General features: G+C 32.1%; 1 protein-coding gene and 1 pseudogene across 7 annotated transcripts; both read right to left on the reverse strand.

The window, feature by feature from the left end:
* Positions 473 to 12,833, reverse strand: LOC109357303 (nucleobase-ascorbate transporter 6-like). 7 transcript variants are annotated; one of them, XM_019601220.1, is made up of 16 exons: positions 7,054 to 7,175; positions 6,782 to 6,902; positions 5,544 to 5,641; positions 4,943 to 5,119; positions 4,555 to 4,655; positions 4,287 to 4,362; positions 4,140 to 4,199; positions 3,822 to 4,006; positions 3,030 to 3,126; positions 1,837 to 1,923; positions 1,657 to 1,715; positions 1,473 to 1,564; positions 1,282 to 1,359; positions 1,025 to 1,185; positions 672 to 934; positions 473 to 631 (listed from the first exon to the last, which is right to left on the reverse strand). In XM_019601220.1, exons 2-15 carry the CDS (start codon positions 6,885 to 6,887, stop codon positions 716 to 718), a joined length of 1,596 nt encoding a protein of 531 aa, XP_019456765.1. In that variant the 5' UTR covers positions 6,888 to 6,902; positions 7,054 to 7,175; the 3' UTR covers positions 473 to 631; positions 672 to 715. The 7 variants fall into 7 exon arrangements, with proteins under 7 accessions (XP_019456765.1, XP_019456755.1, XP_019456728.1 ...); XM_019601210.1 differs by lacking the exon at positions 7,054 to 7,175 and adding an exon at positions 12,821 to 12,833 and having other exon boundaries at positions 473 to 934; XM_019601183.1 differs by lacking the exon at positions 7,054 to 7,175 and adding an exon at positions 7,349 to 7,453 and having other exon boundaries at positions 473 to 934.
* LOC109357334 lies at positions 15,873 to 20,264 on the reverse strand (annotated as a pseudogene).

Raw genomic sequence — 23,930 nt, forward strand, 5'->3', positions numbered from 1 at the left:
AAAAATTTGACACATTCACAATGGATATTAAACACATTTACTTAATTTACCCGTTTTCATATAAAAAATTATAGCAATTTTCATATGTAGTATGCGGAGTGAGTAAAAAATACAAGATCACTCGTTAAGTGATTATTATAATTGTACAGAGGTAGTCTTTCTTTTGCAATGCTTCAACTTATTAACCAACAAGAGTCAAAGTCTCACTCGATTCTAGATAAACCAAAAAGGATAAATGTTCGATTTTTGTTAATCATCTATATTAATATTACAAATGAAATAATATATCATGCTGATGACTAGAAAGTTACATACATCTATTCTCTCTAAATTTTACTAGGTAGAGCCTAAGTCGTCCTTTTTATGGTAACTAAGATTTATATTTGTAAAATTTAAACAAGGTTAAATAACAGTTAAAAAATGCAATGTATGAGGGAAATAAAGTGAACTAATATAATAACAAATCAATCAGTTGTTAAATAAAACATGCACATCACTACCATGAATCCACTTTCCAGTTCAGCATTTACAGAAACAAAATAAAATGTTACAGAATATTCTCTAGCAAAGGATACTGGATTCATATATAGCTATAGCCTATAACATGGTCCAATCTAATATATTAGAACAAGTTATCAAACCAAGACCTTTCAGCCACTATGGTGAATCAATATTTGATGAAGCCACCTTATATGGTTATGGTTCTTTTGCAGAACTACACTGCTGGAAAATATTTGTTTAGATTGAAAGGCAATGAATAAAACTCTTCACTTCTTGTATCACCCTTGAAGGACTTGTACTTATCCCACCAGTGTTTGCCTCTGTCTTTTCTAATAGCACCTTCTTTCTTATGTAGTGTGTTGTCCAAGAAATATGCCACAATTCCAGCAACAAATGCTTTTGATTGGAATGGCACATTGATTATATCATTAAACTGCATGTGCATAAAAATGTCAGTGTGATTGAACTCAACATAAGCTAAGAACATTTCAAGGTTTTATATATCGTATTCGTAGTTCCATACCCATCTTGCTCCGGTGTGGACGGGACCGAATCCGTTGATTGCTTGGTACTCATTGAAGTACTGAGCCACAGACAAGCCCAGGAAGATGGAGAAGCCTAGTACAAACTTTGTTCTAAAACTGTTGAGGTTGCAGAACTGAAGAAAACTAAGACCTCCAGCCCCTACATATGATAATGAAAATGGAATCATTACATGCTATTCATTATACTATAAAAAATAAGTAAAGTCTGAATGTTTCTATCTTAAATCAGACATACCAACATAAGCAAAGAACAAGCAGTACAAAGCAGCAATAATGGGAGGTGGAATGGATGCGAAAACTGCTCCGAATTTACCTGCACGGTACAGAAAAATCAGTAAGTGTTGAAAGGAAGAAAATGCAGTAGAATAAGGCAAACTAGGCGTAAAAAATTAGAAACATTGCACTGAGAGTAATGCTCCAACTCACCAAGAATTGAAAAGAAAATCATAAACCCAGCAGATATTTGCACAACTCTTCGACTGCCAACTCGAGTCAAAGCCAAAAGGCCAGCATTTTCTCTATACATGCAAACCAAAAAAAATTCATTTCATAAAGATGAATGTTGTTTCCTCTCAATTATAGTTTAAAAACAGAATGACTTTGGTCTTACACAGATACAGAGGATGCATTGACAGTTCCAAACAATCCCGATAACAGAATACCAACTCCCTGGCGAGTATGCTCAATTCATCAGTATTATCAATTATGAATTGCCACTGACTTTGTTTATTAACACAAATAAAACTTATTTGCATATCTTTAAATGTAGAAGTACTAGCTATCTTTGTACCTGCCAGCCAACACCTCGACTAAGAATAGACGGTGGTAATGGTGTTGCACTTGCAAACCGATAAACAGCAATAAAAGCTCCACTAGACTGCTTGCGGCAAACAAAACAAGTGAGTATCTACTTTAATTCTAGTGAAGCAATATCATCCATTGAAAATTGTGAAGCGACAACTATAAAACTAGTTTGCAGCTAATGCACAACCATAAAAGTTATATGATCCGAACCTGTTGGCCTACACATAATAACACCAATATGTGCATGCTGGATTTCAGTACAATTACATACTAATATTATTGTTTATTTCCTTCAAGTGAAATGAATAAAAGGCTATCATAACTACTGCATTGGTTGAATTTAGGTGATAAAAGAAAAGTAAGTAGATCAATATCCCGACACTTAGAGCAGTTACGTCTTAGTATCCTTCAAGTCGTTCAATAATATGCCAGCCAGTGCCTCCTTTCTAATTTATGATGATTAAAGGTAAATGATATGGAATAACAGTTGTTCGCTGTTATGATGATAGTAGTTAGTGATTACAAGTGAATTGCAGGAAGAGAGGGATTATCGGTAGTATTGGAAAAGAGAGGAATGGAGAGTTCCAGATCTTTCCACAAGCGGGAGAGAGATTCGAAACCACTGTGTTCGTATCAATGAACATCACATTTCTCATTTAATCCGGTCTTGCTCTTTCGTAATCATTTTCACCTTGGTGCTAAATTTCTCTTATAAAGCAGTCTTATATTTAAGCATTTAAACTATGAGCACAATCAATAGGGTTCCCAATTTACCATTATCATTCAAGAAAACAAAATCAGCCTTTTTCGACAAAATTGAAGCTACTGATAAAGCTCTTCTTAGGGTTAAAAACCTGACTTTAGAACCAAATCTTAAAATTGAAAAATAAAATTAAAAGGACCTCATTCATGATGCTAAGCTACTTGACTTGTAAAATTTGTTTTAAAAAGAGCACGATAATTTCAGTAAAAAACATTGTTGCCAAGAAAAGTAAGAATAATATGTTGTCCTGAATGTCTAGCTGCAATGCACTGATAAAACTCCCTGAAGATCAACGAAAATTATGAATATAGAAGCTAATAGAATAAATCTTGGATAGCAAGAAAAATACAATTGATAAACAAAACAGAATTCTTGCACCAATTTAAAAAAAAATTGAGAGGACCTGAAGAAATTACCTCAACAAGAGCAACGAAGGATGCCATCATCATGGCAAAGGCTTCACCTGCATCAAATGAAGGTGGTCCCCACTGGAAGGGATATGGGATAGATATCCTGCAAACGAAATCCATAAAAAAATCTCTCATGAGTTTTGGCACACAGAAAACTATGCCTAAATAGTAATTTCCTAGAATAAAGACCAATAAGAAAGTAAATCTTAACTTAAGAATATCAGTTATGTCATGCTGAAAGGTTTAACTATCAAATAAAAAGTTGAAGAGTGGCAAAACAATCATACTCAACAGAAAATGATTTGATGATTCACAATTTCTACATCACAATACAATCAAGTGGTCAACAACCTCTTGAGTAAAAGTAGCCTCTTCGCAATTAATACAGCATTATACTCAACAGGTTACAGGCGGGATTTTGAAACAAAAAGGTCATACATATTTGGCAACTGAAAAGAGGAAGAAAAGTAAAGAAACCGTATCAAAGTCATCCCGAGATTCTTCACATTGGAAACTGAGATGTGAAATTTCACTCGATGATATAAGAAGAATCTCTCTCCACTTAGACACAAGATCACAAAGCACAACTATCATAAAAATACTACATGTAAATGGAAATAATAAGAAAGACCCATAGTAGGACTTTGAATTTTTCTAGCACACATTTCACCCACACCTCAAAGGTTCAAAATTATCTGTTAAGTAAAATATGAGCAAATAAGGACTTCAATTTTTTTCTCCATTGCCAAATAAGAAACCCCATTGACAGTAAATAGTTGATGAAATCCCATAACTAACCACGGAGCAGCATCTATTAGGCCAGCACGATCAGTCCGGCAAGTTGCCTGTGTTTTAGGTGCAGCATTCTTATAGGCCCCTCCAACAGTGAGTATATAAGCATATAGCCACACAATTGCAATTGTAAATAAAACAGCAAAACGGTCAAAGACATGTTTTCCTGAATGTAGCACGTTGGGTACGAACTGCATGACAACCATTAACAAACTCAGTTTCATAAAAATATCATGCTAGAAAAGTAAAGAAAACAGGAGTAAAAAATTGAACTGAGATTATGTTAGTAAGATTTAGAAATATGACATTTTAAAAGTGCTCTACCTGGGAAATAAAAACCAGCAATATCAGCTCAGGCAGTCCAATCTCTACGCATTTAGCAACCTGCACTCAAACCAGGAACCAGTATTGAATTATTTTTTCATCAATTAACTATGAACATGAGCAATTTAAATGTAACATAAGTCTTACCCCGGGGAAGCCTAACTCGTATAACCCAAAACCGACAAGAGACACCAAAGGAACTGCTGAAAGTGGACTTAAGAACCTGAAGAAATAAGTTGAGCTTAACTTAAAAATATGCTCACTTACAAGAATATGTAGTCCATTTTCATCTTTTCAGTTTCTAGGAACGACATAGTTAGCACAAAACACTCAAGCTGCTTCAAACATCAACTCAGCTTGGAGAAACAACAGAAGAAAGTATAATGCAACCACTAACTAAGAACCTGAGACCAACCTTGCAACATTACGCCATAAGCCACTAAAGCCTAGTACTATTTGAAGAGTTGAAGCAACAATAAGTGCACCCTGGATTGCCCGCATTATCCTCTTGAATTTCTGAATAGAAGAAACGGTAAAAGCAAAATGCAGGTGAATAAAGTGATCAAATAAGCACCAAAATCTGTTGTTTTATTCTGCTTCTTGAATTGAATTTATGCTCTCTTTTAACAAAGAAAGTTTAGGTCGGAGGAAACATGTCCATTTCAGGTCTGCCACAAACCTAAACCAGTGCCCAATCCTTATTAGCACATTTATGCTCTGTACAGTGTAAAGTAATATAGCAGGTATATCAAGTATCAAACATGCAAAATTTAAGATCTCAAGATTCATTCGGATCACAAGACCTCAATTGGATCTGCTTCATCACTGAATCGACCAGAAAGAATAATTGAGATTGTCGTTGGCACAAAGGTATAAGACCCTCCAATTACTGCAGGCAATCGAGTTCCAAACAGTGATTGCAACAATGTGTTAATTCCAGCTACAAAGAGTAGTGTTTGGATCACTTTCGCCTTCTCCTCCTGCAAAAAATGGACTTCACATTTAATATTCTTTTCTTTTTTATATATAATATTTGGCTTGGAGAAAAGTGCAACTTCAATCGCATGGTCAGATAGGGTGAGAGTATTAACATTCTTAATTGTCTATTCACACTCTATTAACCAATGGTAATTATGAAAATTTTGAACCTAGAATGCTGGTTGGTTAATACAGAGTGTAGATAGACAAATTGAATTGTCAATAGAATTACCCGATTAAACAACCTGGTACTATAAAGGTCTCGCTACGCACAAGGTCCGGGAACGGGTTGGACCCACTAAGTGGGTCTACAACAGGCAACATTACCCAATCACATATTAAAAAGAGCATCCCAGTCAGATATCCCTTTCAAAATCAGTCCTCGTTAAATTTGAAATTCTTTTATATTTAATACTTAATGCTTACATTGCCACCTCCCATCTGGGGAACAAGAGCAGTTGGAATTAGCACAGTTGTACCAAGCATGACAAGATAATGTTGAAAACCAAGAAGTATGGCTTCAGCTGCATCAGAAATTCAGAATGCCCTCAAATTTCTCATCAAATCAAATCGATAAAGAAGCAAAAATAGATATCATTGACTCGTTTACCAACAAAGCAAAGTCCAGGGATTTTGGGTATGGGGGAAGTGGAGATTCTTAAATATTTTAGTTTAAACTAGGTAGCATGATGACAGAAGGTGCATTCAGCTTGTCTTTGGTTTCCAGGTTGAGAACCACACTTGGGCGAGCAAGACTTGCATGGATAACAATATCAGTCATTAGGTTTATTAGAATAGTTGTTACAAAGGCAATGGAACCTTTCGTACTTTAATGAAATCTGATGTGACATTGTTTGTGGCCATGCAAGACGTTCGCCATTTGGGCAAAAGCTACTCTCAATAACTTTGGCAGGAAAAGCTACTCATAGTAGCTTTTGCAGAAACAAACAAGTAGCTTTTGCGGCGCACTTTTGGAGGTAACTAAACATGACAACAAACATGCAGTGAATTTAGCGGAATTAATCACATTCTTTAATTAGCAGTTATTAACTGCATGGCCTCAATGATGTTATAAATCATAAAATGCTCCAAAATTTAGCAACATGGATCATAATGTTTTTTCTTATCTTTAAAGAATCTTATTACTACTATTAACTACAAAATGGTTTGTAAAGTACCCAATCCGGATCTGGAAACAACTACGAAGAACCTCAATATGAATGTAGAATTACAACAGATAAGAGAAATCAATAGGTTTAAAAGAATTTCAATGAACCGGAAATAGGACTTCTCAAATTAGTTCCAATCATATGAAAAGTAAAAAATAATCCGATTACCGCTAGCATAAAACAGAACAAATCTCTCACACAAGCAAAATGACACATTAACTGAAAATGAAAAACCATGAAACAAAGATCATGAATTAATTAAAAGACCCAGAACTCTTTTATCTTCCCTGATTTTTGTTCCCTTATTTCCTCCACCAGCTTAAGAATGATGATTTATTAAGCTAAAGCAACAATCTGGAAACTAATCCTAAAAGTACTGAAACAAATTATAGAAACCAACTTTTGACAAGGAGATAAAAGTTGTCAAATGGGAACAAAAAAAGTTAGCATAATAAAAATTAAAAAAATTGCTTTTTTTTGAAGTTATATACTCACGCCATGGAGGAGGACTAGTAATGCAGTAAGAAACATTGGGTAATTGATCTTTTGGTGGATGTGGTTGTGGTTCATCTGCTTTTGGTGCTGGAGCTCCTCCTGCCATTACTGCTTCCTAACTCTGAAGAAAAATGAGAAGAATATTAAGAACTTAAAAAAATGAGAATCAAAACAAAACTCACAAAGCAACCTTAAAAAAATGAGAAGAAGATAAAAGTGGAAAAATAGAGTTTGGTTTTTTAGCTAATAAGAGCAGAAAATGATAGCTTAACTGAGAGTTCTGAAACTAGAGAGTTCCCCTATTGTAAAAAGTAATTATTCCAATAATTATTGTTCAGATTATTAGAAAAAGAAAGCACCTTTGGATGAAAATGAAAAGAGTATAAAGTAAAAAAAACTGAGGTACCACACCAACAACGTTGGATAATAGGGAAGAGTATGTGTGTGTGTATATAGAGAGAGTGTAGGGTTTGGTTGGAGTGAGTAGAGTTGAAAAAAAGCAATGGGAAATGAGAAAGGTGAGTGAGAATGCAGAATGAGCAAGGAGAAAGGAAGTTAGTACTGAACTCGAGATCAAGATTCTCTTCCCTTCTTCACACTCTACACTTTCTATTGCAGTGTACTCGATTTATTATTTTATCGTGAAAACATTGTCGTATATGAAACATTGAATATCAATTTATTAAAGAACATGTAAACCAGCTTAAAAAAATTCGTTAATATTCCATTCTTAAAACAATCATTAGTAAATAAAAATTATTGAGAAATAGATATATAATGACAAATTAATTTTTTTTATATTCTCATTATATTATTTATTTATAATTATTGTTGATTCTTAAATAAAAATAATACAAATGAATAATTCATAACATATTAAATATAAATATAAATTTTTACACCGTAAATATATAAATATTACACTCAAAATTATTTTATGAACAAATATTACTTTTTTGCACTATGAGATATATAATTTTCCATACTTAATTACCATTTTCAACAAAAATATTTATTTTAACGTATATATTATAAAGAGTTAATATATTTATATTATTATTATAAATATTTATATATATTTATTATATTGTTCAATATTTAAACGTTGATGGTATAGTAATAGTATATAAAATTTATATATTATCTTGCATTTCATTTTTTTTTCTAGTATAAAACATATCTTTAAGTTTAAATTGACTTTATTAATCTGCCAATAAAGGCTTATTAAATGAAGTAAGAAGAGGTGCGAAAAAAAGTGATTGGATTTAAAAGCAGGTTGTTTGTTTAGCCGTTTAGCGAGAGTGGGAAAAAGGAAGATCACATGGAAGGGAATATTGGGGAGTGAACCAGCTAACCATTGAAGTGATTATTTTTTTAAGCTAAACCTAAAAACTGTGAAAGTGAAACCATGGAAGAGAAAAAAAAAAGACAAGACAGCCGACACATACGTTTATCCCCAAGTCACTGAATACATGTTTGCTTGGTTGTCCTTTAATCACTTACAACTGGCACCCGACCAAGTTATTTCCTCTTCTTACCAATAAATACCACAATTAATTCATCTATCAGATATTTATTTCTTTCCTGAAAAAGATTAACTTTATCTTAACAAATTCAAATGATGTTTGACTTTAAATTGATTTTTAGTGGGAAATTTTCCCTAAATTGTATCTTAAGCATTTAACAGATTTGGAAACCATATTGGAAGTTTTATTTTTTTTAAGGGACTAAATTTGTCTTCATATGTTTTTTTCTTCCGGGAAAATTTATGTTTTTTTCCTTAAAATAAGTTTTCGTTGATTTTACCTTTTAAACGTATATTTGAAGTTTTAATAAACATGGAATTTTGAGGGGGAAAAGTTTACACGAAAAATGGTGTTAACATTTATTTTGTTTTTGTATGGATAAAGGAAAAAGGCTTTATTATATTATTACAAACTATGGTCAAATTATGTCGAAAGTCAAAACGATACAAATAAGGCAATAACCTATAGTGGGGTGAAATTAAGCTGTTACACATGGTGTGCCAAAAAACATATTAAATTATCAATATTTTAATTAAATAATTTATGTTGATTCATGATAAGAAGTGGTGTATCTAGTATCACACCTATGCCAGACAGAAAATTTTGTCCCAAAAAATGTGATATGTTATTTTGCACCCATCACAAACTTATGAAAAATGATATATCTTAATACTAAATTTTCCTACAACATATATCAGAAAATAATATTTTATTTATTAGTTTATTAATAAATGCAAGTAACATAGGTCAAATTTTATTGTGGATGAGTATATATCCTTACTCTTAACACATAAGACATCTTATTTTTCAGTTACAACACGTCAAAATCAATAAATGGCATTAATTTTTTAGGCTCCTAGCTTCTGTTAGCATTAAAAAGGAGTGGGGGTACAGATTGACCGTAGTTGATAACTACATCAATGCATCTAAAAATTGAAAGAAAGAAAAAAACAGAGAACAATTAGTGACGGGTAAAATAAGTGTAAAAAGTGGTTTTCAAAAAATTAATGTGAAAGTATATTATCACTCCAAAAATAATAGTATAACTAAATCCGGTTGTAGCAAAAAGTATCCTTTGGAAAATTCTTCATGCAAACGCCATTTTCATGACAGCAATGGAACATATGTATCGGCTATTAATTGTTCAGCAGCTGTAGGATGCATGCAATAATGATCTAATGTTCTAAATCATGTTCGTAAATTTCTCTTGCATTAATTAAAATGAAATGAAAATAAAAAATAATAATTTTTTAAATTTTTTTGATTAACATATCATATTTTTATAAGTATAAGATGGAATTTGAGATAATTGTTTGATATATATGCAATGTTGTGACTACTTGAAATTGAAACAGCAACACGTTTTTTGTTTCTCTGCACATGACACGTTTTAAGAGACAAGTTGCATGTGCTCTTAAATTAAATTAAGGAGGGAGAGTTTTAAAATTTAAACACATTTGAGCCTAATATTGAAACATTAATAATTGAGTAATGATTCTCTTAACAAATTGTTTACTTTTGGAATTTGGTTTAGTGAAAGTCATTAGTGAGAACTTTTAAGTGTAAAATCTAAAAAACTCTCAAGTCCTACATAGAAAAATTGGAAAAAACAATTCTCAAGTTACACATTAGAGAGATAATATGAAAAAAATCTCATGTTATAAATAGAGATATTCTCACCTCATTATAACTCGCCCCAAGTTGAATGTGTTTTCATTCAACTTTTTATTTCTCCCTCGTATTTTTTGTCGATTCATTTTCGGCAAACTCCCCCTCCTTTCTTTTTGCGGCACTAAGAATTGACACAAACAGTCAAATTGTGGGAATTTCAAGAACTGATACTCGTAGTCAGTATTGAGGGAAAAGAATTGGCATAAGTAGTCAAATTGTGAACATTTTGAGAACTGACACTATAGTCAATATAGTGGGAAAAGAATTGGCATGGGTAGCCATATTATGAGAATTTCGAGAATTAGCAGTGTTAGCCATATTGTAAGAATTTTGAGAATTGGCAGTAATAGCCATATTGTAGTGGGTGTATTCGAGATTGGTTCGTGCAGTAAGAATCTGATAATAGAGATCTGAGCTGTTTTATCTTAGGGACGGCGTGGTTGATAGTCTACTTACACATTTGGGCAGTGCTATGAAACGTCATAAAGAGAGTGATTTGGTTGTAACTCAGTCAATAAGTATTATTCTGTGTCATTTAGTATTGTTGCAAGCTATAATAAGAACATTTTTAAGACGTTTATATTACAATGATATTCGTAGATAATATTACTGGAACGAACGACTTTGACTTGAACAAACCATTTCGGTTTGATGAGATTAACTTCAAACGTTCCTCACTGTGAGAAAAGTTGCACACGTTCTGAAAACTGATATCCTAGTAGTGTTGGATGAGAGTGAAAAAAAGGAAATGAATAAACTAGCTATTAATACAGCTCTCTGGTTGAAAATGATTATCTTTATAAGAATTTCATTCTGAATGAGTTATCAGATGATCTCTATGATTACTACAAATCATACAAGTCTGCCAAATTAATTTGGTATGCACTTGAAAAGAAATATGATACTAAGGAAGCCGAGACTAAAAAGTATGTTGTTAGTCGCTACCTTAAGTATCAGATGACTAATATTAAATTAGTAGAGTCTAAGTTCAATGAGATAAAGAGAATTGCTCATAAAATCATTTATGAAGGTATGTCCATAAAGAATTAAACTCACAACTAGAGCCTATAAGTGTGTATTCATTGGGTATGATGTAAACAGCAAGACATACATGATTTATGATATTAACGCAAAAGTGATCATTGAGTCTGACAGTGTTGACTTCAATAAAAAGAAATTCCTTTTTAAATTCAGGAATAGTGGGGGCACATCAACTAGTTACATACATGTGATTAGAGATAATGATAAAAAATGAAGGGTTTGAAATAGAACCTAGAAAAAGTAAGAGAGCAATAACTGCTAGAGAGTATAGACATGATTATATGGTGTATATATTATAGGAGAATCCATCAACTCTCCAATAAGTTTTGACTTCTTTGGATGTTGATGTGTGGCAAGAAGCCATAAATGATGAGATGGACTATTTAGAGTCTAACAAGAAACAAATTATTTTAGCTCAATTCACTATGGAAGTTGAGATGATAGCACTAATAACAACTACTAAATAAGCAAGTTGACTGAAAAGTTTGCTTGCAAAGATTCCCCTATGGGAAAAACTGATGCTAGCTGTGTTGATCCATTTTAATAGTATCACGACTATTGCAAAAATTGAGAACCACTTTTATAACAGTAAGAAACGACAAATTCGTCGTAAACACAACACAATTAGAGAGTTACTCTCTACAAGAATTGTTAGAGTGGATTATGTATGCGCTGAGAATAACTTAGCAGATCCTTTGACGAAATGACTAGCTAGAGAGAAAATCTATAATACTACTAAGAGTATGAGACTATTACCCTTTGAACGAAGATCACTCATGATAGTAACCCGACCTAACTGAATAGAGATCCCAACAAATAGGTTCAATGGGTAACAACAAGTTGTAAAGTGATAGAATAAACATGCTATAAAATTATGAGAAACATGATTCTTGAAGCATATGTAAGGATGAGTTAAACTCTTAATGAGATCTATACTCCAATTGAAGTGAAGTATCTATACTACAGGAGTACTCCTCGTAGACTCACCTATGTGAATATGGAAGTGGGGGCTGCTTCCTATGAAATGTTGGGGCATAAATTTCTAGAGCTTTCACTATACTGGGATAGACGTGCATGATCTTTAATGCACACGCTTTATATAATACACCTTTGAAAAAGTTGTGTGTGGTTTGATATCGGAGATAGAGTTCAAGACTACGAGTCACTCTAGTAAAATTTGGATCTTATTTACTATGCAAATGTTCAAGTCACATGACACCTTTATTTATGCACAGTCTTATTGAGACCACAAAAATTCTTGGAAATCGTTTTTTTAATTTTAAGTGGGGGATTGTTGGAACTTGGTTTGTTGAAAGCCACTAGTGGGAAGAAATCTAAAAAACTCTCAAGTCTCATATAGAAAAGTTAAAAAAAAAACAATTCTCAAGTCCCACATTGGAGAAATGAGGAACATGCAAAAAATCTCATGTTATAAATAGAGGCATCCCCCCTCATTATAACTCGCCCCAAGTTGAATGCGATTTCATTCAACTTTTTCTTTCTCCCTCATATTTTCAGCATATACATTTCCGGCACATGTAGCCAAATTATGGACAATTCGGGAACTGACACTAGTAGTCAGTATAGTGGGAAAAGAATTGGCATGGGTAGCTATATTGTGAGAATTTCGAGAATTTGCACTGGTAACCATATTGTAAGAATTTTAAGAATTGACACTGATAGCCATATTGTGGTGGGTGTACTCGAGATTGGTTCTTACTGTGCAGTAAGAATCTGATAACAGAGATCTGAACTGTTTTATCATGGCGACAAAACGTCTTAAAAAGTATTGCTACGAAACGTCTTAAAGAGAGCGATTTGATCATGACCCAGCCAATAAATATTATTTCGTGTCATTTAGAATTGTTGAAAGTATGATAACAACAATATCTTACTCACACGAAAAGTATCATTATATGACACTATGTTAATATAAAAAGATTTATAGGAAAATATATTATTTTCCTTAATAACTGATATATTCCTTTCTAAAGCAATCCTCTACACCTTTTTTTAAATAACAAGTCAATCTCTCTCATTATGAATGAACTTTGCAAGGTTAATTATAAATATGATTCCAAATATATTCTTAATTACATTTTACAAATAATGAGAGTATCATTATAAGATGTCACATTATCTTATTATCTCCTTTTAAAGAAATATGATTGACAATGTTGCATCTTTGGTTGTCAATATGATGACCAATGAGTGCAAAACTTTGCAAAAAATAGTGGGAAGCTCTTTTTGTACCTATAGTCTCGAACATCATGATCTTACTAGGAGCGTAGTTATATGTCATTAGGATTTGTTGGTGCATAAAAAAACAGATTAGGGAAGACATATGATGTGTAAGGTCATTCAAATATGGATCATGGTACTTCAGAATTTAATGCAAGAGTGTGAGGCTTCAAAGAGTGTTTTTGGTTGAGCTTTTTTTCCCAAACAAAGCTTATTTACATAAAAAGCTGCCTCCAATGTTTATTTATGATTAAAATAGCTTATAAAAAAGAGGGGAGCTAAAGATTATCTTTCAAGGTTATTTTAACTCCAATTCTTAATTTATTTATTCTCGTATGGACAAGTTAAGTATCAAATAAATATTACTAATTTATATAAACATGTCATTTTTTCCTAATTTACTAGGTAAAAGAACTTCTTTTTACATGAAATTTTTTATCTTAATTATAATGGAAAAATTGATCTTATAATCAAATAATTATAATCTAATTTTCACAACTATACTAAACATACACCAGATGCTTTCTTTTTCATATACAAATTATTGAAAAAAAATAGAATCGAAATAAGATGTCGCATTTATGATTTCCTCTTTAAATTTGGATTTGGGTAAAGAAAAACATCTAAAATCAATTTGTAACTACGGATCCACCGAAACACACATTCTATAATTTGCCTTATGGGTTTCGCCCAAAACCAAAAGATTTGCAAAACAATTATATATATGAACCTGGACTTTAGATAGTAAATTGTTGTTAGAGTTGAGTGAAAACTAAAAAAAGCATTGTATTGTAATATGAAAAGACATACTTGATAAAGATGCCTTTTTTTATATATAATTTAGTCGAAGAGTGCATCCTCATATAATTGGGTTTGTTTTTTAATTCATTGTTGGTTCTTCATTATTTACAATTGTTTCCTTTACACGAAGAAAATGAACTAAAGTCATCCCTTCAAAAGTCCTTAGACTTCGCTCTATAATGGAAATCACTGACTTTTCTTCTGCCCACAGAAATTCACTTTTAAGTAGATGCTGATCATTGATCAAGGACAAGATGTCACAGAAAAGAAGGAAGAAATTTTTTGACTCCCCTTGTCAAGTGAGGAAGAAGAAGAGAATGGAAGAAGATACAAGTATGAATAATACCTCTATGTTTATTGAAGATAAGTCAAATATGAAAGAATAATTTCCAATGTATTTGAATGCAATTGCAAGCCATATAAGTAGCATATAGAAGCTAACTAACTATTAACATAATTAACTAATCTTCTAAATATAGAAAAATGGTGAAAACAACTAAGGTAACTTGTAGGTCAAGTAATAGGGGTGTATGGACCAAGTTGGCAATCTGGTGCGCCAACTTGGTTGACTGATGTGTCTTGGTGCACATTGTCTGGTGCGTCTTAATGCACGTCTATTGTGCCTTGGTGTGGTGTTGTCATGGCGAGAGGGTGTGTGCTTGGTATGTCTTACTCGGTTATGTTGATGCATCTTTGGTGTGTGGGTGAGGCAAGATTCTCGGTCAGGTTGGTGAGTCTATGGTGCGTGGTTGATCCAAGATTCTCGGTCAGGTTGGTGCATCTCTGGTGCGTGGTTGATGCAATTTCCTCGGTCAGATTTGTGTGGTTTCCTCAGTCAGGTTGTGCGTGTTGGTGTGTGACTAATGCAATTTTCTCGGTCAACTTGGCTTGGTCATTTGGTTGCGATGTTGTGATGTTTGGGCTAATAAGATGAGTTAGCAATTGAGACTTTTCAAGGAAGCTTCAAGGCTTAGTCGGACTAAGTATTGAAGAAGACAATTATTTGTGAAATTTGGTATAGATGTTTCATAATATTGAAAGACATTCTTAGAGTTAGATTGTGCATTCTGTTAGATGGCGGTATGAGAAGTTGCACTACAATTTTGAAGAAGAACTAAATTCTTGATAACATTATCAAAGATACTCTTGAAGACTTATGTTAAGGTGGAAATTGTTGCCTTAACATATGTTAAGGATACTTTCGTTGCCTATAATTAAAAGGGACGAGAGAAATCAAAACTATATTTTAGATTGAAGTTATTTGGCATCAATTAAAAAGACCGAATTGGCCCAAAACATATGAGCTGCTAGAGCTTTTAATTTCTTATTCTTTAACAATATATATTGGTACTCCTTAATGCTTTATGTGATACAGAAACAAATTGATTGAACCTTATTATAAAAAATTGTCCTCTCTTCCATTTATTTCTTGCGCTTTATTTAATTGTTTGTAAGCAACCTTACATAATAATAGCTTCCGTATAAAACAAGGTGAAAAATCTAGTGGGACCAGATTCGGGCTATTAGAATTACAAAAAATGCTCTTGCACTAATCAACTGTAGCAAGCCACCGTGGCAAGTTTGGCAATGTAATCCATTGTATATTTTATGGCTATAAACCTAATTCAGTTCATGACATAAGATTGAGAAGCGCTTACGTAGATTTTCAACAGGAATCTATTCTCTCCCGAATGTAATACTTTTATCCTTTAGATATAATGATATGACATTTTTATCACTCAATACAAGTACAAAAATAACAAGTATGCTAAATATACAAATACATGGAACATTAAATATACAAATACATGTTAAAGTTTATTTGCTTGTCATTCATATATTTCTTGTATGTTACTTAAATTTCAGTATCAAGTATAGCTTATCAACAGAAATAATATAACTAGCCAAAAAAACTGGCTCTGTATCCTTTCCTTACAGGAACAAAAGCTTAAATATATCCTGTCTATAAACCTATTCAGGAATTAAAACAACCAAATATTCTGCAAATCTCTAGCCAAATAACTCAGTCACTTCTGATATTTCTACAGGTTGGTAACACACTTCCCACATTGCACTGATGAGTTGATTCATTTATGACGAACAATATTCCTTCCACACATGACATTTCTGCAATTTCATTGAGATCGATTAAAACCACGAAAACGTTGTCTTAACCGTACACATATTCTTTGGTCGAGTGTCAGGGTATTTGATTACAGCGCTGAACAGTCATGAATTCAATAACCCTTTAATGATAATATCATTTAAAAGTAAAGAAAAAGTTTTGCATGCAGGATTGTAAAATTGCAAGATTGACAAAACATCAGAAAATATGAGAGAATGTAGTATGAAAGCTAAAACCAGCAGCTAGAAAAACAAAACTGTAAGATCTTATGTGGAGAAAGTGTACTAACATAAGACACCCTCGACGTTGTTTCTTCTTCTTCTTTTCTTGCTGCTTTGGCGGGGGCTTGATGACCACCCTGATGGCAGCATCAAAAACCGACTTGACATTCTGAAAATGCAATAAGAATAGAATCATTTGCAGCATTGTTTTTATAAACAACAGGCAGCATTTATTTGCAAAATTGATGAGGACTATCTTTCGAAGCAAAATAGAGACTGCAATAGACATTTACCACCAAATATCATGTAGATGATGAACTAAAAGTTTATATTTATTATAGATATTCGAGATCCTAAGCATTACTACGGAAAATGAGAATTTTTGGTTGTCTTCAAGAGAACTAAACTTCCTTGAGCTACTGAGTAAAATATAGAAATCACCACTTTTAGTCAAGACAATATCCTTCCTATGCAAATTGGTTTGAGTTTGGATTCATTTTCCAAACACCAACCATGTTTACAAGTGACAAGACCCAAACCTTATCTACGAACTCGGTGCAGTCATTACAGGGACAAATGGTGTCATTGATGTGACATAGAAATCAAATTTTCAGCAAAACCATGGATAGCAAGATCTTTTTATAATCATTTATCCTAAAGCAATATTATCTCTTCATCTACTCCTTCAAACGAACATTTTTCATTTCATCACTTTTTCTCACTGGAGCCTGATTTTAGATATATTCCCTGGTCTTGCACTCTTCAGTGCAATAAGTCTGATGCCTGAAGTATATTTTACCTGTTAAATCGCTGCTGAACAATCCGATATAATGCTTCTTTAGGAACGGAGTTAAGTTAGTTTTCCTTAGAAGAGAATGTGAAAGTGTTGTGTGAATAAAACGGTAGTATAAACATACCTGCTGAGTTTTTGAGCTGCACTCAATATAATATGCAGCTCCTATCATTTTCCGAAGCTCCTCGCCCTGGTTATGAACAAAACCAAACAGCTTCAGTAAACAATGCCTATGGAACTCTCTGTACACAGCTAATAAGGGAAGATATTGTACTTGCTCTGAAGTCACAGGCACCAGACCAGGGTGATCCGCTAAATAGTACTTGTCTTGTCGAAGATCTACACGGTCATAAAAAACACCATACAGAACCGATTAACACCACAAGCGAATGACAGGTGTCCCCAATAAACGAAATATATTCACTTTGTTCATTAAGCATTTTCTTAAGCCTACTATTTTGCTATTGCACCAAGGATTCAAGAGAAATATTACTTACAAATACAAGCTGCAAAACTAGAAAATAATCATTTTGGGACACACTTTAAGTTAAAAGGAGAAAAAAAGTTCAAGTGATGTGAGTTGTCAGCAGTATTGCATGATGAAAGGCACAAATTGTGAATTTTGTTCATAAAAGTTATCTGGAGTGATTAATGAATCAATAACAAACTGAGCAGATAATGACATTAACTGTTGACATTTGATGATGATTACACTGCTCATGATTGCCATAATTAGTCTCTCTCACAATAAACTTTCTGTCATCCTACCATGTAGCAATGCTGCAGTTCATAGTCAAGATTCTGCATTAACAAGCCTAACTAAAATTGAGTCATTTCTCAGCCTTGTAATTTGTTACTACGATGATTCTCCACTTGGTCCAACTTTCTTTCCTTTTCGTTTAGGTAAAAAAAACTCCGTGTCCTTTTTCCTTAGTTGTATACTAATTTATTTGATCTTGCAAGTGATTAATATAACAACAAGAAGAAAGTATTCAAGATATGCTATGAGAGTAGCCATTAAAGGCATTACATCACTTTGATAAAGTGCATCACTTATTGTGGTGCAAGGTCCTTCTGTCACGTTTGCATTTATAGCTGAATGTAACCTCATTAATGGATCACAGGCAAATCATAAAGTAGATGTAAAATAAAGTTCTTGTTGATTATAAAAAAGGCATTCATGGACAACTGTAGAATTACCTTCTCCACAAGATTATATGCTTACTTTACATAAAATGCCACCCTTTTGTAATTTTTGTGATAAATGAGCCTTTGAATTTATATATATATATATATTAATTTCACTCACTCGACACATTTTGCAGATTTTTAATGAATGATTATGTTGTAGTAGACATTTCTCGTAACTGCTAAATTAGCACATGTTTCAGCATAACAAAATGACAGTCTAAGGAATGTAATCTATTTATATAGGCACATTGCTATTTTTCTATAAACAAAAAGGAATAGGTGGGTTCTAGTCAAACATGTCTTATTCAACCCGCATTTGGTAATGCGTTATGAATAATTTGACCAAAAAAGAACATCTACAATCAGAAGACAAAATGGTATTCGGTTTTAATATGCAAGACCTGTGCTTGATGACTTACCCAATTTGGTTCCAACTAGTACCACCGGGACACCAGGAGCAAAATGATGGAGCTCAGGGATCCACTGTGCAGCGCACAATGTGTACAAAATTAGAAAACCGAAGAAAAATCTGAAAGATATGTCAAAATAAATACTAACAGTGTAACACAGAAACACAAACATACCTTCTTCAACACATTCTCATAGCTTGCACCACTAACTAAAGAGAAAGCCAAGACAAAGACATCAGCACCCCTATAGCTCAAAGGTCTAAGCCTGTTGTAATCCTCTTGTCCTAAAAAACATATCGGAAGCAATCGGAATATAAAAACCTTTGCCATTTGACATCACAAAATTCTTTCAGGCACTTAAGAAATTAAGGGTCTCTGGTTTGAGAAAATGTTTTATGTTTTCATTATGTTCATGTTTTTAAAAGGTTTCATCAGATATCACAAGGCAGAAGATTGACATCATAATAGAAACAGGAAACAGAGTGAAAACAGCGATCACAGTCATAATTAACTGGAAATATAATGAAATATGGATCACCATAGTAATTATCAATAATAATCTAAAATTAAATCAGAAAACGTTCATTCATACCAAACAGACCCTGAATTTCATACTCCCCCATTTACCATGATCATCAATAATTAAATAAACATATGAATATTGTTTTTATGTCTGTGTAGCTGAAAATATACTACAACAATCATGGTTTTAAATAGCACTTGCGCCCCGCTGCATTTATGTTGCATTAATTGCAAACAAGTGTGCGAAATTACGGTTCATGTTGTTGCGGACTGCAATTTAAAACATCGACAATAATAAATAAGTTTGTGTAATATACCAGCAGTGTCCCAAAGGCCTAAATTGACAGTTGTGCCTTCAACAACCACATTTGCACTGAAATTATCAAACACCGTTGGAATATAGTCCTGATCAACAACCAAAAACAAAACACATAGAAAGATTAAAATTCAACATATGAAGGACAACCCCAGATGAAAAAGTTAGGTTCTTTGAATAGAATTACACTGTTTCATCTTTCCTTAACTCACACACACATAAAAGAGGCATTAATTTCATAAAACTTACGATGATCAATAACTAAAACTGAACCATAAAGTGAAAAATATTCATAGCAGAAAACAATTCAATGATACCGTAGGGAATTTATTGCTTGTGTAGCAAATTAGCATGCAGGTTTTGCCTACAGCTCCGTCACCAACGGTGACACACTTGATGAACCTTGAAGTATTTGATGCCATTAAAACCAAAACCAAAAGAAGAAACGTTCTCAAAAGGGTATGATTTTGTTGAATTTGACAGGTTTAAAGTTTGAAGCTTTTGAGTGATTCGTGGAGAGAGAGAGTGTGTGTGTATTGTGACACTTCACATGATTCTCACTCTTTGCTAGCTGTTGCTGCAGCTTGTACTTCATTTCCTTATGTCATTCATTCATTTTCTGGTTCGAAAAATTAAATTATATGTTATTTTTAGACATTTTTTGTCCTTCATCATTTTTTTTCATGTGAATTTTTTCCAATTTTTCGTTTTTAGTGGCAGAAAGATTAAGAAAATATTCTGTTCTATTTTATATATCAAAGTTTAATCATTGATTGAACTCAAGGATAATTTAATTGTTATTTAATAAGTTAAAATGCTCCACATACAAAAAAAAAACAGAGAAATATAATATTATCAATTCAAATTTAATAATGGGTTGGTCGCCCACTCTTAAATCATGGGGATAGATTTATTTTTTTATTCGAGGTTGGGTCGAGGTTAGTTTGGGTGTACTTATATAAGTAACACACCAAAAAAATACAACTAAGTGACTAACACACCATGTGACTCTATGAAGAAGGTGTTACTTTAGTTGTACAAGTCATTGCTAGATCTCAAAAAGGTCAAAAAAATTATGAATTCGATATTTGAGAGCGGTATTTATTGGAAATGATAATCACGTATATAAAAAAAAGATTAGTTCTTTGTTATTCCATCTCGGTCATCTATGTTTTCCATTTGTCTGGATAGTCCTCTTTCCTAACCAATGAAGATCCAGACACACAAGTCAGGAGATCTTGCATGCCCACCGACCGACCCCGATAGGTCGACTCTGAGACCACTTCCGCCTGACATGCTGCCAATAACGCATTGTCACGTTGTCTGCAATCCCATCTACTCATACCAACATGATAAGGATAGACTACAATACGACTACTAGATCTGCCATAGGTTATAAGTCAACTATGTACAGAGTACGGCTCTGTCAAAGTCGCCTAACACAAGAAAAGTAGCCCCTTGTTGGTCAGGATGGTCGGCTATGTCAACAGTACCTTCCAAGGCACGTCATCCACTATAAATAGGAGTATCCACAACAGGAAGTATCATTTAGAACTCACAACTTATCATTATTACTCAACTTACTTCTTCCATCTCATTTATTGCTTCCGAGCATTACCACTTTAGTCTTATACTGACTTGATCATTGGATAACCTTTTCAGATACCTCTACCGGCGGTTCCAAATCTACTTCCATCCAAAACCATAAGTTTTCTTACTCAGACCTCCGGTCTGACCAAATTGTTCATTTGCAAAAGAACATTTACCCATATGGTAAGAGAATATATTTGGTAGTACAAACAAACATCATAATGACTCTTGTGGCCAGGTTTTACCCTAATGAGTAATATTTACAAACTTGTTGGGAAGGAGTTAGGAAGATTATTTCATTAGTGAAACTTGCAATTGGTCAAGTTTAACTAATAATCTTAGTATAATCAAGTGATTAATAATCTTCTCATTAAGAACAGGCAAAAAGAAGTCAATATAAAGATTCATTCATTGAGAAGGATATTAAAGGGTTGTGCCCCACTGCCTTGCATTATGAGAAAAAATGATGGGGGACTACGCATTATTAACAAAGTTAGTTGAATGGTTAAGTGAACATTAAGCAACAAGAACGATAAAAAGGAATTATTTAGACACGAAAGGATCAAAAAACAAACTATGCACATGACACTACTCACTACCCTTGCACCATATTGACCACAAAATCTGGTTGAAATTATAATTCATCACCTCTATTTGTGTTTCTCGATGTTGGTAATCATTAATATTCTTTTTTTCTTTCACGTTGTTCCCATCTAAATTCCAAAGATTGTTGATGCTTTCATTAATTGAGGTACTTTAAATAGGGTGTTTGTGCTTGAATCTTAACAATGTGTAAATATAAGTATTTAATTTTTCAGCATAAAGGTTAGCATAGTATATACCGACAAAGTGTTAATCTAGTTGTGTAATCTATTAGATCCATATGATGACTAAAAGGTTAAATGTTCAATTCCTACGAGCGACATTTGGAAGAGTTAACTGTGCACTCCGAAAGAGATTAGTTCCTTACTAAAAAATGTGAAAATATACGCTTTGTAGTACCAAAAATAATATATTTGTATATCAAGCTTTACCAATATACAATTTTTTAGTAAACCACTAGTTGAATCATTATACCATCATATCAATGACTTCACTAGTTGGATAATTGGTACAATAATATAGCTTTAAAGATTAAATTGCTTTGATTAAAATAAAAAAACAAGAAATAAGTGATTTTTTTGGAGATAATATTATATGTACTAACACTATAAACATTTCTATATTAATATTATATTATTATAACTATTAATCACTAAATAAAAGTAGTATACATAAATAATAAATGAATATTCTTTAGATATAACTAGCAAGTTACTCATGTATTTGCACGGGACGATATTTTTTTGCCACATGATTAAGAACACGTATTACATGTACATTTATGATTAAGAATATGTATATTGCTCGTGCATTCGCATGGTTAAAACCATATATGTTAGCAGTACATTCATATTGTTAAAAATTATTAATTATGTATAAAACCATACAGTCAGATCATACGGTTTAACTGTTTAAATCAGATAAACTTAATATGGGACATCTTCTGATTTAACATCTTGCTCGACTTTCCCAACATTTTTTTACACATACATAACATGATATAGTTAGTAATATCCTATTAATCAAAAAATCATCAATAAATTTATAATTTCATTATTATTTGATTCTAAAATAAGATTAGTATAAAAATAAATATTATTATTTGACTCTAAAATAACTACAAACAATATTTTATGATTGATATTATTATTATTTTAATATTGCTATAGTAACATTATATTTTAATATTGCATAGGTAATCATATTCCTTTTATTTTTAAATAAATCNTTGTATCATCATCTTATTATATTTGATCATTTAACTTAATTGATTAATTGTGTATAATATTATTTTTATAATTGATCCATAAATTGAGTTCTAATATTTATTTATGACATTAAAAATATAATTATTTATTTATCAATATAATTATAATTGTGCATTAAGTTTCTAATGTTAAATAATTGTGTAATATGCTCAATTAATCATGCACGTAATGCAATTCAATAAGTCAGAATAAATTATAGATTAATGAATCCAAATATAAACAAATTGTCAAAAATGATGTAAAACATTAATGAGTAGATATTACTCGATTAATATTCCATAAATTCATTAAATATAATACTACAAATTTATATTTCATTTTTGTAACTCGTCCATAAATTCAAACAACAAATTGAATATAAATTAAATTAAATATTAATATTCCAAAAATTTATTATTTACGGAAAATTTATATCAATAATAAACATTGCTTAAAATTAGGGAATTATAAATAATTTAATCAAAATATAAATCAAACAAATTAATTATCACAATCAAATCAAATTGCTTTAATATTTTGATTGTCACATCCTATTAAAAATTAAATAGAAATTAATCCAAAAACACAATGAAAAATCAAATCACAAAACTAATTTTGAGAACAATTATTTAATTTTTAGATAACGGAATAAAAGATATTCAAAGATAATCATACCTAATAATTTTGACTTCTAAAATGTAACTAATAATTGATTAATTATGTACAATATCATTTTTGTAACTAACTGAAAAATGTTGAACTTTTATGTTTCTTTATGATATTATTATTTAATTATTTCTTTATCAGTATAATTATAAATATGCATTAAATTTTCAATGTTAAACTAACCA

The sequence above is a fragment of the Lupinus angustifolius genome, chromosome LG01 (genome assembly GCF_001865875.1).
Source record: "Lupinus angustifolius cultivar Tanjil chromosome LG01, LupAngTanjil_v1.0, whole genome shotgun sequence".
In the NCBI taxonomy this organism is placed as follows: domain Eukaryota; kingdom Viridiplantae; phylum Streptophyta; class Magnoliopsida; order Fabales; family Fabaceae; genus Lupinus; species Lupinus angustifolius.

Excerpts from the sequence above, each read along its gene's own strand:
- LOC109357303 (XM_019601210.1), bottom strand. The coding sequence starts at position 6,887 with ATGGCAGGAGGAGCTCCAGCACCAAAAGCAGATGAACCACAACCACAT. Across the intron at positions 4,200-4,286 it reads ACGAGTTAGGCTTCCCCGGG|GTTGCTAAATGCGTAGAGAT; the intron begins GTAAGACTTATG and ends GTTTGAGTGCAG. Across the intron at positions 1,924-3,029 it reads CCTTCGTTGCTCTTGTTGAG|TCTAGTGGAGCTTTTATTGC; the intron begins GTAATTTCTTCA and ends TGCCGCAAGCAG.